This window comes from Ostrea edulis, chromosome 8 (assembly GCF_947568905.1).
Source record: "Ostrea edulis chromosome 8, xbOstEdul1.1, whole genome shotgun sequence".
In the NCBI taxonomy this organism is placed as follows: Eukaryota; Metazoa; Mollusca; class Bivalvia; order Ostreida; family Ostreidae; genus Ostrea; species Ostrea edulis.
In genome coordinates, this window is record NC_079171.1 from 20,635,610 (window position 1) to 20,648,735 (window position 13,126).

At 36.4% G+C, this 13,126-nt stretch overlaps 1 protein-coding gene across 3 annotated transcripts in view; it reads right to left on the bottom strand.

Moving 5' to 3' along the window:
* The window catches only part of LOC125661611 (mucin-2-like), a 47,784-nt gene that overhangs the window by 14,809 nt on the left and 19,849 nt on the right, over window positions 1-13,126 (bottom strand). The window contains exons 2-7 of one of the 3 annotated variants that reach the window (XM_056147121.1): window positions 11,927-12,045; window positions 11,769-11,827; window positions 8,052-8,203; window positions 7,588-7,926; window positions 7,253-7,402; window positions 101-792 (exon numbers count right to left, since the gene is read on the bottom strand). In XM_056147121.1, the coding sequence (XP_056003096.1) occupies window positions 101-792; window positions 7,253-7,402; window positions 7,588-7,926; window positions 8,052-8,203; window positions 11,769-11,827; window positions 11,927-12,045 (1,511 nt within the window). Of the gene's footprint in view, window positions 1-100; window positions 5,446-5,833; window positions 7,403-7,587; window positions 7,927-8,051; window positions 8,204-11,768; window positions 11,828-11,926; window positions 12,046-13,126 lie in introns of all 3 variants that reach the window. The other 2 variants (XM_056147122.1, XM_048893681.2) reach the window with 2 other exon arrangements.

Genomic DNA, 13,126 nt, shown 5'->3' on the forward strand with positions numbered 1-13,126 from the left:
AAAGAGACATAGAAAGTAGAAAGAATATCATTTCTAATACACCCTATAAAATAGTGATAACGAAGAGAGGATATTGTTCATCATATTAAAGTATACTCACAGTGTCTTTGACTAGCTTATACAAAGCCCGATAGTCATCGGAATTTTGGTCAGCATACCCTGGTTTCCAGTCCTGACTAACGATTCGGAGTTTTGCTGAGATGACCTGTAGTGACATTGATGAGGTGGTTGTATCTGCAACCACTGGTGTAGTGGTCGATGTGTTCGAAACGACAGGTGTTGTGTCAGGAAATGAAGTTGATTCTGGAACCGCACTGGTTGTCGCTGGGATGTCTGTGATTGTTGAAGTTGGTGATGGGACCGGTGTTAGTGAAGATGTATGCAGTGGTGTTGTCGAAAAGGAGAAAACGTCAGTTGCTATTGATGAGGGATCTGGAGTTATCACAGCCGATGAAGAAAGTGATGTTTCACCGCTAGATGTACTTTGTACGAATGATGACGCAACATATTCTTTAGATGCTGTGGGCACGTCACCTGGCGATACTGATGAGGAGTCAAGTGTTGAAGACAATGGCGGCGTAGTAATAATAGCAGTTGTTCTTGGAAGTGGTGATGACTCAATCGTCGTTGTTAAGGATAGAACAGTCGTTGAATCCGGAACAGTAGAAAAAGACCCTATAACACTGGATACTCCTGATGAAATCTCTGAGGAAACAAGGAATGATGGAGATGCTGATATGTCATCTCTAGCTGATGATGAAATTGCTCCTGACGAATCTACAGGGAAATCTACTAAATGTGAAGAAAAATATACATGTGTACTATGTGTTGGGGATAAAACAAGCGAAGAATTTTGCAGATGTGCAGAGGAATAATTAGCAGTGTGTGAAACAGACACATCAGTGGAATCACTCAAAACGAAAGAGCTTGTTAGTGCAAGCATCGTTGTTGATGAAACAATATTGATTGGTGTTGTTTTATAAACGTCACCTGGAATCAATGACGTCGTGATAAGCGAGCTTGTTGACACAATTAATTCGCGAGAAGAAGTTGTTAATACTGTTGAGTTTGGTTGAATGGATGTCTGTGAAATATAATCCGATGATGAAATCGTAGAAACAGACGAGGTTACGAATGGAGAGGCTTTGGAGGACGACGTCAAAGCAGTTGATAAATAAGTGGATGAATGTAAAACAAAACTTGAACTTTCTGCCATACTAATATGCATGGAACCAGATTTTCCCTCCTGAGATAAGCTTGAAATTAAGCCATCGGTGTCAATTGAACGCGAAGTTAATGATGATGGTGCAGGATGCAATGAAGTTGACTGATCGATGACCGACGACATTTCTACTCTTGAAGATGACGTCGTTATTGAAGATCCTAATGGCGGTTTGATTAGGTCCGAATCTGTAGCAAACAACGAAGACGATTCGGTAAAGCTACTACCAATACTTGTTTGACGGTCAGAAGCAGTTGATGATATAATATTTGAAGACACGGGTGTTTCCATTGTTGGTTTTGATGATTTCATGTCCACAGTTTGGAAGCTTGAAATGACAGTGTTGGAAGATGGTGTAATTTGTGATGTAACTTCAGATGACCACATTGATATCAACCCTGAATCAGATGAGTACATTGCCTTAAGTATTGATGAAGATTTTAATTCATTCGAAGAACTTGATAAAAGAGACATCTCCAAACTTGAAAGCAGCGAATATGAGCTGATAACTATATCTGAGGGCATTTCAAAACTAGAGAATTCTACACCAGTAGTCGATAGCAGTGTGGAAAATGAAATTGTTGGTAATATGCCAGTGCTGCGTGCCGTTGTTGATGGCGTCACTGATATAGGATTCTCTATATTTGACATTTGTGATGATGTGGCACTCACTGAAGCAGTGTAGGAAGATTGCGCAATTGACATTAAAAAACTTTCACTTGACGAAATAGGTATTTCTGTTGAAATTGCGGCAGACGTTGAGTACAAGGAACTTTCTAAAAATTTAAAAGCCGATGACGGAATTTTACTATCCATGTTGCTTGACAAAAATACATTTTCATGTGAGCTTTGCTGTTCCAAGACATTACTCAATGACGATATTGTTGAACTGATTTCTGCACTGTACAATACAGGTGTACTGTGAAAGTCAGAGGATTTGTCTAATGATGTACTCGGGTACACTGAAGACTTTTGTTGATCGCTAGAAGAGATAACATCTGAATATGAACTAGATTCCATCCTTATGAATGAGGATGATGCGCCTTCTTCTTCACTTGAAATCACAGCATCTTGAGAACTTAAAAAGAGTTCTGTTGATTCTATGCGCTGTGTTGTAGAAATACTTGGTATGTTTGACGAGCTATGTATAAGCGACACATTATCCAAATATATATCCGAAGCGGAGGAAGCTCGCAATGCAGTTTCCCAATCACTTGGGGAGACTGAAAAGTCAGATTCTGAGGAGAAAGCACTGGATTCCAGCGTTTGTGTCTCCTGTGAAGAATATAGGGTTGTTGACTCATAACTTGCGAATAGTGAAACATAACTTCTTGAAGACAGCAAATCAGAGAATGATTCAGTAGAAAACAAACGTTGCAATGACGTTGTGTGTGCAGACTCATGTTTCGTAAATGCTGTAGAAAGAAAGTCATAGGAAGATTCTACACTTGAAATAGAGCTTCTCATCTCAAGCAACAAGTCCGTCACACTACTGGATGACTGCAAGTCTGGATTTTCTGTTTGAATAACCGATTGGGCAGTTTGTTCACTCGAAATTATTCTTGTATCAACTAATTCATGTGAGGGAGAAATAGTCGATAACATTGATGATGAAGAAAAGAAGTCTGGCTTGCTTTTACTGACAAGTAGTGATGATTTATGCAAATCTGATGATAAATCAGTTCTTGTGTCCGAGGGTACTATCGAGGAGTATGTACCTGTGTAAGTAGACGACGAAGGAAACGAAGTTGTAGCATACGAGGACGCAAACTTGTCAACAGTAGAAGTGATCAAATCCAATGATGATCTTTTTACGGATGAAATAGTTAAAGTTGAGAATTGCGAATCAACTGTCAATGTAGAACTATCGAGGATTTTAAACGATGATTCAAGGGTTTGTATCCCCGATTTTAAGGATTCCTGAAAACTTATCGTCGATGTACTAAAAGTAATGGTGTCAATTTCGCTGGAAGACATCATGTTATTAATTTGGCTGGAAGATGTTACGTTGTTGATATGGCTGTACGACATAACGGTGTCACTTTGGCTGGACGACTTTACCAAGTCACTTTGCCAAGAAGACGTAACGATGCCAAGTTGATTAGATGCTACAAAGTCAATTTGGCTAGAAGTTGTAACAATATCAATTTGACTGGAAGATATCTCAAAGTCAATTCGTCTGGAAGATTGAGTGATGTCAATTTGGCTGGAAGGCATAGCAGTGTCAATTGTGTTAGATAGGCTGGAAGACGTTAAAAAGTCAATTTGACTGGAAGAAGTAATGATGTCGATTTGACTTGACGATTTTAGAAAGTCAATTTGGTTGGAAGACATAACAGTGTTGATTTGGCTGAAAGTTGTAACGGTGTCAATTTCGTTGGAAAACATAATGTTATCAGTTTGGCTGGAAGATAAAACGTTGTTGATATGGCTGGAAGACGTTACTAAGTCACTTTGCCTAGAAGGCGTAACGATGTCAAGTTGATTAGATGTTGCAAAGTCAATTTGATGGGAAGTTGTAATGATATCAATTTCACTGGAAGATATTACAAAGTTAATTCGACTGGAAGACATAGCAGTGTCAATTGTGTTAAATAAGCTGGAAGACGTCACGAAGTTAATTTGGCTGGAAGACGTAATGGTGTCAATTTGACTGGACGATGTTACATGTTTAATTTGGCTGGAAGACATAATTTGGCTTAAAGCTGTAACGGTTTCAATTTCATTGGAAGACATATTGATGTCAATTTGACTGGAAGATGTTACTAAGTCGATTTGGCTGGAAAATGTAGCGATGCCAATTTGACTTGAAGACTTAATGGTGTCAGTTTGGTTTGAAAACATGTTGTCAAATTGGGTGGATGACGTTAATAAGTCAGTCTGACTGGAGTAGATAACGGTGTCAATTTGGCTGGAAGATGTAATGGTGTCGATTTGGTTGGAAGACGTTACAAAGTCAATATTCATAGATGGTGTAATGCTGTCACTTTGACTCAAAGATGTTACCAAGTTAATCTGACTGGAAGGCATAATGATGTCAATTTGACTGGAAGATGTAACAATGTCAGTTTGGTTAGAAGACATAATGGTGTCAATTTGGTTGGAAGACATTACAAAATCAATTGGGTTGGAAGATGTCACGGTGTCAATTTGACTGGAAGTTGTAATGGTGTCAGTTTGGGTGGAAGATACATCAGTGTCAATTTGAGTGGAATACGCTACATAGTCAATTTGGCTGGAAGATGTAACGATGCCAATTTGACGGGAAGTTGTAACTGTGTCCATTTGGGTGAACGACGTGTTTACAACGTCGATTTGGCTGGAAGATGTAATGATGTCAATTTGGCCGGAAGATGTAACATTGTTAATTTGACTGGAAGATATTACAGAGTCCATTTGGTTGGACGATGTGGAAATATCAAAATGACTCAAAACCTCTGACTGACTTGATGGAAAAGCAAGACTAATCTGGCTGGTCGAATACAGTTTTTCTGTTGATAAAGATGTGTATAAAGCTTCTGCCTGACTCTGCGTTTCCAAAACAGAGGATGATTTTTCTGGAAAATGAACAGCATCTGATGTAGAGAGACTAAGCAATTTGCTAGCTAATGAAACACCTGATAAACTTGAAAGAAGGATGTCTTGTGTTGAAAAGATTAGTGATGAACTTGGTGTTATTGAAAAGTATTCTGTGTCAACTTCTGAAGGTAGCATATTTGAAGAGACACTTTCTTCCACTGATACAGGAATCTGACCTCTCGGTGATGACATTATGATAGCATCTGTAGACAATATTGACGACAAATTTTCACTTGTTGGACTGAGAACATACGATGATGTGGAATATGATGATGGGGATTTATTTCCAATGTTTGATTCATGAGATGTTGACGAGATTGAATGAACGATGCTTGATGAGGTATCCAAAATTAAACTGGAAGTAACTCCTTCTGTTGAAAGGATTACTCTTGATGAAGTGTCTATGGATTCTGTTGGAGTTAATTGCTCAAATGATGTTCGAGATGTTTCCGGTGTATTTGGGAGAAATTGAGTCGACATGACGGAAACAGTAGGTGACTTTGACATAATTACAGAAGAATATTGGGACAATGTCGAACTTATAGAACCAGGTGGCAATGATGACAAATTCATCGGCGGCAAATATGATGACGTCATTATGTTGTTGATTATAGGTATATGTGACCCTGGGCTTGTTTCATCAACTGTGAAAAAATAAACCAAAAGTTTACAAAGGTGAAATCATGCTGAAACAAAAACAAAATTGTGAGGAAATAATAACAAATGCGCGATGAAACAGAAGCAAAGCTATATGATACGCTGTTCTATCTATCAACTTCTCTTGTATCCGAAGTTAATTGTATGATCATACCAAATAGTATCCAATGAGCAGAGATGAGACACAAGGCGTAAGGATACAGGAACTTATAAGATATCCGATTAATATACAAATATCTACTTGTATGTGTTTATATGGAGGAAAACTAAACCTAACAGAACTAATGTATTCGGGATCTTTGTGTGATGAATATTACAGGGAATCTAGATATATATTATTATATATTTTATTAAATTCTACGTTAATGATTATACCTTGGGTTTGGTTCTTTGCAACAACTTCTTCCGTTACTGGTAGCATTGAAACTTGTGATGTTATACTCGGTAGGCTGACGGACGTGTTGGATATTTCCGTGTTAGAGGATTGAATGATCTGACTTGTAATTGATGACTGTGATTTCTGCCTTTCTAACAATAGGTTGTTAAGAATATCTTCAAGTTCTAAATCGCCAAGTATATCTCCAATAAAATGACTTTGAGCTTTTGCCGGAGTTGGTCTTATAGCAATTTCAGGGATATAAATTTCCAGTCCTTCTGACAGTGTTGATGTTTCTAAACTGCTTGAAGCAGTCAGAGTGTTGCTAGCTAGTGTTGCGTTACTAGGTAATGTTGCGTTGTTAGCTAGTGTTGCGTTACTAGGTAATGTTGCGCTGCTAGCTAGTGTTGCGTTACTTTTGATGAGTGAAGAGGACGATGAATATATGTATTCTGCTGAAGATACTTGTAACGAAGATATATAATTATCAATGGAGATAAACGGCGATATGCTATGTGTGTTCGCTATTGGCAATGAAAAAGGCATCGAAAATGGTACTTCCAAAAAGGATGCAGTCTGGGCAGGTTCAATGAGAAAGTCTTGGGACTGTGAACCAAGGGTGACTTCTTCGACATTTGAGGTAGACTGCTTGCTGTCCTGGACAATACTGGCGTTTGGTATCCCTTTTTGTGCACTAAAACTTTCTGATATCACAGACGACATGCTTGACTGTAAACTTGAATTTACGATGTCTGACGTGGACAGAGATGATAGAAGTGTCCTTGTTGATGTCGAGATGTCTTTAGATTTTACTCCATAACTGAGAGATGATGGTGGTAAAAGCGTTTGAAAAACACTTGATTTGATCATCCCCGCGCCTTCATCCAATGACGTCATTGAATCGAAATCAATTCCATTGAGATAGACTGGCTTCAAATAATTCGAGATAGTTTCACTTGAATAAACAGATATATTTGGTTTTAATAGATCTTTAGACTGCATGGAAGGTATTATATCTAAAGTCTTATATTCAATAGCAGTACTGTTAGTTGCAAACTCAGATGTGGATGGCAATATATATTTGCTGGTACTATTGTTAATAATAGCAGAATAATTAATATCAAACGACAACGTTTTTTTAGATTCTATATCGCCTTCTACTGATGACTGAAAAACTTGCGGAAGTGAAGGTGAGCCAGGAATTGCAGATTGAGTTTTGGCATAAGTCTTGCTGAAGGAAGCAAGCAGGTTGCTGTAGTATGAAGCAGAGGCATAAGAATCGTTAAGTGCATGATATGAGCTGTGAGTATTGTGGAAAGCTGTAGTGCTGGAGTTGAGTACAGAAAAGTCAAGCTGCTGAACAGTTAAAGCTGACGACAAAAGAGAGGAGGTATTTTGCACAGTCGATAATACGATACCTGACGAATAATCGATGTTAGTTAAAGACGGAAGTATATCAAAGTTATCCGATAACGATGGGAGTATCTTCGACGTAGCAAATTCTGATGTTGAATGGAAAATATCTGATATAGGAGCGGATGTGGAAATCACAGGAGTCTTCAAAGAAACTGGAAGTGGAAAAGGTTCAGTGAAATTGTGTATTATCTATTTTGAATTGAAAAGCAGAACGCTAGATTGATCCAAAGAAAAGCAAACGAAAATTGTTCAAGGATAGCATACAAAAAAAAAAACTTTCTCTTTGTATACATCTGTCTTAACTCATAACTAGGAGAAGTGAATTGAAATTTCATACCTGCGGATGATGCAGACATATCTATGACAGATGATTCTATCATAATTCGGGATGATGATAATACTTGTTGTGGTGATCGTGAATGGTCTGTGACGGAGGATTCCAACAGTACTGGGGATGACGAAAATTCTGGCTGTGATGTCCTTAGAACATCAATGCTGGAAGATATCAATGACCCCACATAGGACGAGACGTCTGCGGAGGGTGAAGCAGACAATGAGGACACTGATACGTCAGCTGTCGTGGATACAAAATTTACACTTGCTGAATATTGGCTAATGCTTGATGAGGCAGGTGGAATGGATGATGATATCTCGAATATTGAAAGACTTTCAGTTCCTGCAACAGTATTATCAAAGCACTTTATGCTAGCATGTGACATTAAATCTCTTTTACAAAAGGAGCCTGTGTTAGACTTTATTTGTGACAAATCGAATTACAATTTCACTTGCTTGTATACTTACCATATATATTGTGTACTTTGTCTAAGAATCCATTGCCTAGTAAGGTATAGTTAGATGTGAGGTTCATTAACAATTCTATAAAGTCCGCCTCCGTCCTGGGATTGTAAAACTCAAAACCTAGCGTTACTTCAGTATCATTTCCTTCTGCAAATCTGGAGGAAAAATGTAAAATACCTTAGAAGAGAGTTAAACAAGAAAAATCAATGCAAATTAACTGCAAATAACCATAGCATCACTAGACGTTTTATACATGTAGGGCCATATAACCACAGCATCACTATATTTTTATAGGACTTTCCTACAATACTTCTTCCGGTATCAGGCTATAGTGATATGTCAGATGTAAAGGCATCACGTGAGTAAGAATCAATCCCAAACTCTCTACTTACATTAAGTCTCCATATGCTTATTGGCATTGCACAGACTTTGCGAGGGCAATCTTAAAAGTAAAATAGGCGGTGAACGGTATACGTAACTGTACCAAAGAAAGTATCCTTCAGACAATGTCCTGAAGGAAATTTGCTTGACGCTATTACTTTGTATGTAATACATGAGGATCAATGCTCCTTGTATCCGCCAAATATATTATACATGTGTATTGTTACTAAACCTGAGAGAGAGAGAGAGAGAGAGAGAGAGAGAGAGAGAGAGAGATGTATTATACATATGTATGCTGATCCCACCTCTGGTGTGTCCAGGGTCCGTATTTGCCCAACTGTCTATGTTCTATTGCTTATGGGCGTTATGAGATTGATCACTGTTCGTTATCTTTACCTTTCATTGTACATGTGTATTGTTACTAAAATCTTTATATAGAGGAAATATATTATACATGTTTACTGTTACAAAACCCTATACATGTATATAGAGGAAATATATTATACATGTTTACTGTTACTAAACCCTATACATGTATATAGAGGAAATATATTATACATGTTTACTGTTACTAAACCCTATACATGTATATAGAGGAAATATATTATACATGTTTACTGTTACTAAACCCTATACATGTATATAGAGGAAATATATTATACATGTTTACTGTTACTAAACCCTATACATGTATATAGAGGAAATATATTATACATGTGTATTGTTACTAAACCCTATCCCTATATATATATATATATATATATATATATAAGCACTGAAAAGGCCACGACACTGTTGGTTATTTAAAACTCAAATTTTCGACGCAACCAGCGTCTTTATCAAGAGACATATATTACAATTTTGGGAATTAATTTAGCCATTACGAGGATTCCCAAAATTGCGAAGTTTTCCCTCTGAATTTATCTGATTTCTGTAATTTTCAAGAGTAATTCTATTTTCATCCCGACCCGACCATGGTACAAACTCTCTACACCATCTGACGTCAGTAAACACGCTTTACAACAAAACCACCATTTTTATCACCCAGTACAACAGTGTACCATTCTTGTTACCGATGTAGTTTATTGATACTTGACGTTTTTCGTGGTGTGTGTTATTTGTTTATGTAATGTATGTCTCTTGATAAAGACGCGTGTTGTGTCGAAAATTTGAGTTTAAATACCCAACAGTGTCGTGGCCTTTTCTGTGTTTTATAAACTTTACTAGCCTTGTATCTTCTCAGATCCGACACTTTACGAAAGTAGGCTGTTGTTGGGTTTTCGTGCTTATATATATAAATATATATATATATATATAGAGAGAGAGAGAGAGAGAGAGAGAGAGAGAGAGAGAGAGAGAGAGAGAGTAAATCGTTACGTCAGTTCAAATTTAAGAGGTTTGTTAAGGACTACATATTGTGACTAAAGGATACTCAATCAAATAATTATATTGCCTCTATAGTTCTAATCACTTTTTATTCATGTAATATATGTATTCTAATTTTTGTAATTCAAAGTACAATTAGTAGAGACTTGGAACTAATTAAAATGTTGTTACATGTATTTCATAAGCCTGGTCGATATATTTCCTCAAACAGATCACCAATTCTTAGAAACTTCCATATTGATTAACCCAAAACTTGAGATGAATTTTACATTTTCAATGCCACTTGTGTGCTAATACTAAAACGTACAAAAATTTCATTATTTGTTTTCAATCCACTAGTATTAAACATTTTCCTATCTATATTGTTAAGAAACAAGCGTGTAAGCTGATTTACTGTAATGTTGATTCATATTGTTTACATAGACAAAATAACCTCATGTAAATAAAGCAAACTTAGGTTCTTAAAGATCAAATTAAACAACAATAATAAGCAATGTACGATCCCCGATTTTTCTTTTTCATTTTATAATTCCCCTTCAATATACAAAAAAACATACCTCCAAAAATAAATTTCAAGTTCGAATCTCTTTAATGGACTGTGTTTTCAAGTTCATGATTTTGATATCAGCTTTGAGCCCAATGGTATAATATTGTGATTTCCGAAAAATACTCTTAATTCGCTTTTTTTTTTTCAAACTTTGGAAAACAAATTATAGTGGTATGTAATATGAAGTTAAAACAAAACATTCAAGAAAATGTGGTTTAATAAGTGATATTGTTAAGAATGTCTTTCAATGACTTCACGGTTTTTTACAACTTCCTTGTAATTTTATGAAAATGAATTATTTGTTTAAAAGCATACCAAAGAAGCTAGAACGTTCTAAAGAGCACATCTTGTCCGTGATGAAATCATTTATCATAGTGTATATCAAGCGGCCACACAGAAGGACTACGTGTCTGAATGTCGATTACACCTGCCCTAATGCGACTAATACGAACGTATTGCTCACCTAAACAGGGGCAAATTTGAAAAAAAAAAAACAACGTCAAATTCAAAGACACATTTATTATGTGTTTGCAACAATTATAAGTATCTAAATTAATGTTTCTTTTATGTTACAGTCTTAGCTGAAACACAGAACATAAAAGTGTGTGTATTTAAACGACCTTGAAATAAATAACCTGGGCCAGGGTCATAATAAAACCTCAGATCGTAATCACATGTACGCCAAGTAGTGTTTCCTAGTTAGGACCCATTATCTTGAAATTACCTTAAACAGCATTTTGGTAAAGGTCAAGACACTTTCAGGTCATGTGCAATCTTTGAAGTATGAGTGACGTCTCGAGCCACGGTCCGGAGTCCGCATATAGCTCTCTCTCTCTCTCTCTCTCTCTCTCTCTCTCTCTCTTGTATGGGAGAGGATCGTACATATTGGCCATGGTTTGCGATGATTGATATTTCTTTATTAGACATGCTTGTACATACATGTACGAGTAGTTAGGTTGTCACGAAATTTGATTTCTTTTAACCTTGAGTTTAAGCAATGAATTTTAATCAAGGTCGTAAAAAATCCATAGATCAAAAGAAATTTGCATGGAAAGTATGAGCACCTAAAATTTCTTAGTTACAACTGCACGTATTGCCTCGACACTGATTGACCACAGGGAACAGAATGAGAAATGAACATATACATGTATATTAAATGACCTCAACAAACGAAGTGCATTTGCTGAATATCAAAATCCTAAACCCTTACAGTTAAAGCATTCTAGGTAACAGACGGACAGACAGGCGGACAATAAACACAAATAAATTGCTGCGTAACGCTCTAACATTGAAGCATTGCGAGAATTTCATTTCAAAAGTAGTGCTCTCTGTTCGTGCTGTTATATTTCAATTAACATCTTCAAGGTGCATTAAACATTCCTTTAAATATAAGCATGCAGACATACCTTATATTTAAGACTTCTCCACGCTTATAATCATCGACTTCTAAAAATGTATAACTAATCTGGAAAAAAAAAATCAGAGTTATTTCCCTTCCATCATGTTTAGATTTGGTAACAGGCTTGTATCGAAAACACACGCGCACAGATAATGAATGACTTACATCCTCAGATAAGGCTTGTATTAAATTGATATAAGCATCTGAATTTGTATCTAAAAAATCGTTCGTCCAAAACTCGAACAGGACGAAATCGCCTTGGAACTTTGTGAATAGCTGCTGACCTGAAATAAATAATATACCATTGTAGCACATGTTTTAACAATATAAACAAGTGACAAATTAAACGTGTTGATGGGGACTTTTATCAGTTTACTTTGAATTTATAAAGCTTATGGCTTTAATAGATATTAGGGAAACACTTATCTGATGAAGAACAAACAACACAATGACTATAATATCGCTAATAAACATCAATGTAATGCATTTTCATTGAACAAAAGACACGTGTAAAAAATATGAAAAATCAATGCAGGATTTGAATATTAAATTGTTTTAGTTTGGTTGTTAACGGCGTGAAAAGGTTTATTGTTAATCTTTCGTATCATATATTCAATTTGATAGTTTTATACCGAGAGAGGAATACATCAGAGAGAGAGAGAAAGAGAGAGAGAGAGGGGGGGGGTCTGTCGAAGGCGTTCTTGTACCTAAATATATGTAACTTAAAGCTTAATATAAAAATCAATTTCTATGAATGTACCTGCGATTGTATTATCTTATATCTACATTAAGTATGTGTTTTACAAGTCTGCAATCTGTATTAAAAGGCCTGTCTCCAAATACATAATTGAATTCCAATCAAACATATACTAACAATATCCGGGTCTCCCAACACCCGCTCTCTTTGGAATTCCACCCGCGCATGTTGATTTGTCCGGTAACTGTAAAACTCGTGTTTATTCTCCTAATATCTGAGTAAATAGTCTTATTGAGTGCCCCCCACTACTCTAATCATTGGGTCGCTTCACTCTACAAACACGAGGTATCGCAGATATGCTTATCTGACCCGATTAGACTAAACGAAACGATAAGGCGGATGTAGAAAACGTATTTCTTGTTATATTGGCAGATTGATATTAATCTTATCCGTACGTTATATATTTCAGAAATTAATGCACAAGTTATTGCATAATGATGTGGTAATTGTTCCACCGTGGTAATGGTATCTAAAAACTATTAAATATTATAATGAATCTGGATAAAGAACCGCAAGTATGAAAAGACAGACAGAGCGAGAGATAGAGAGAGAATTCTTTCGCTATTGTTGGGGCTTTTTCAGAATGGAGAGCAAACCCCTTTGGTCTA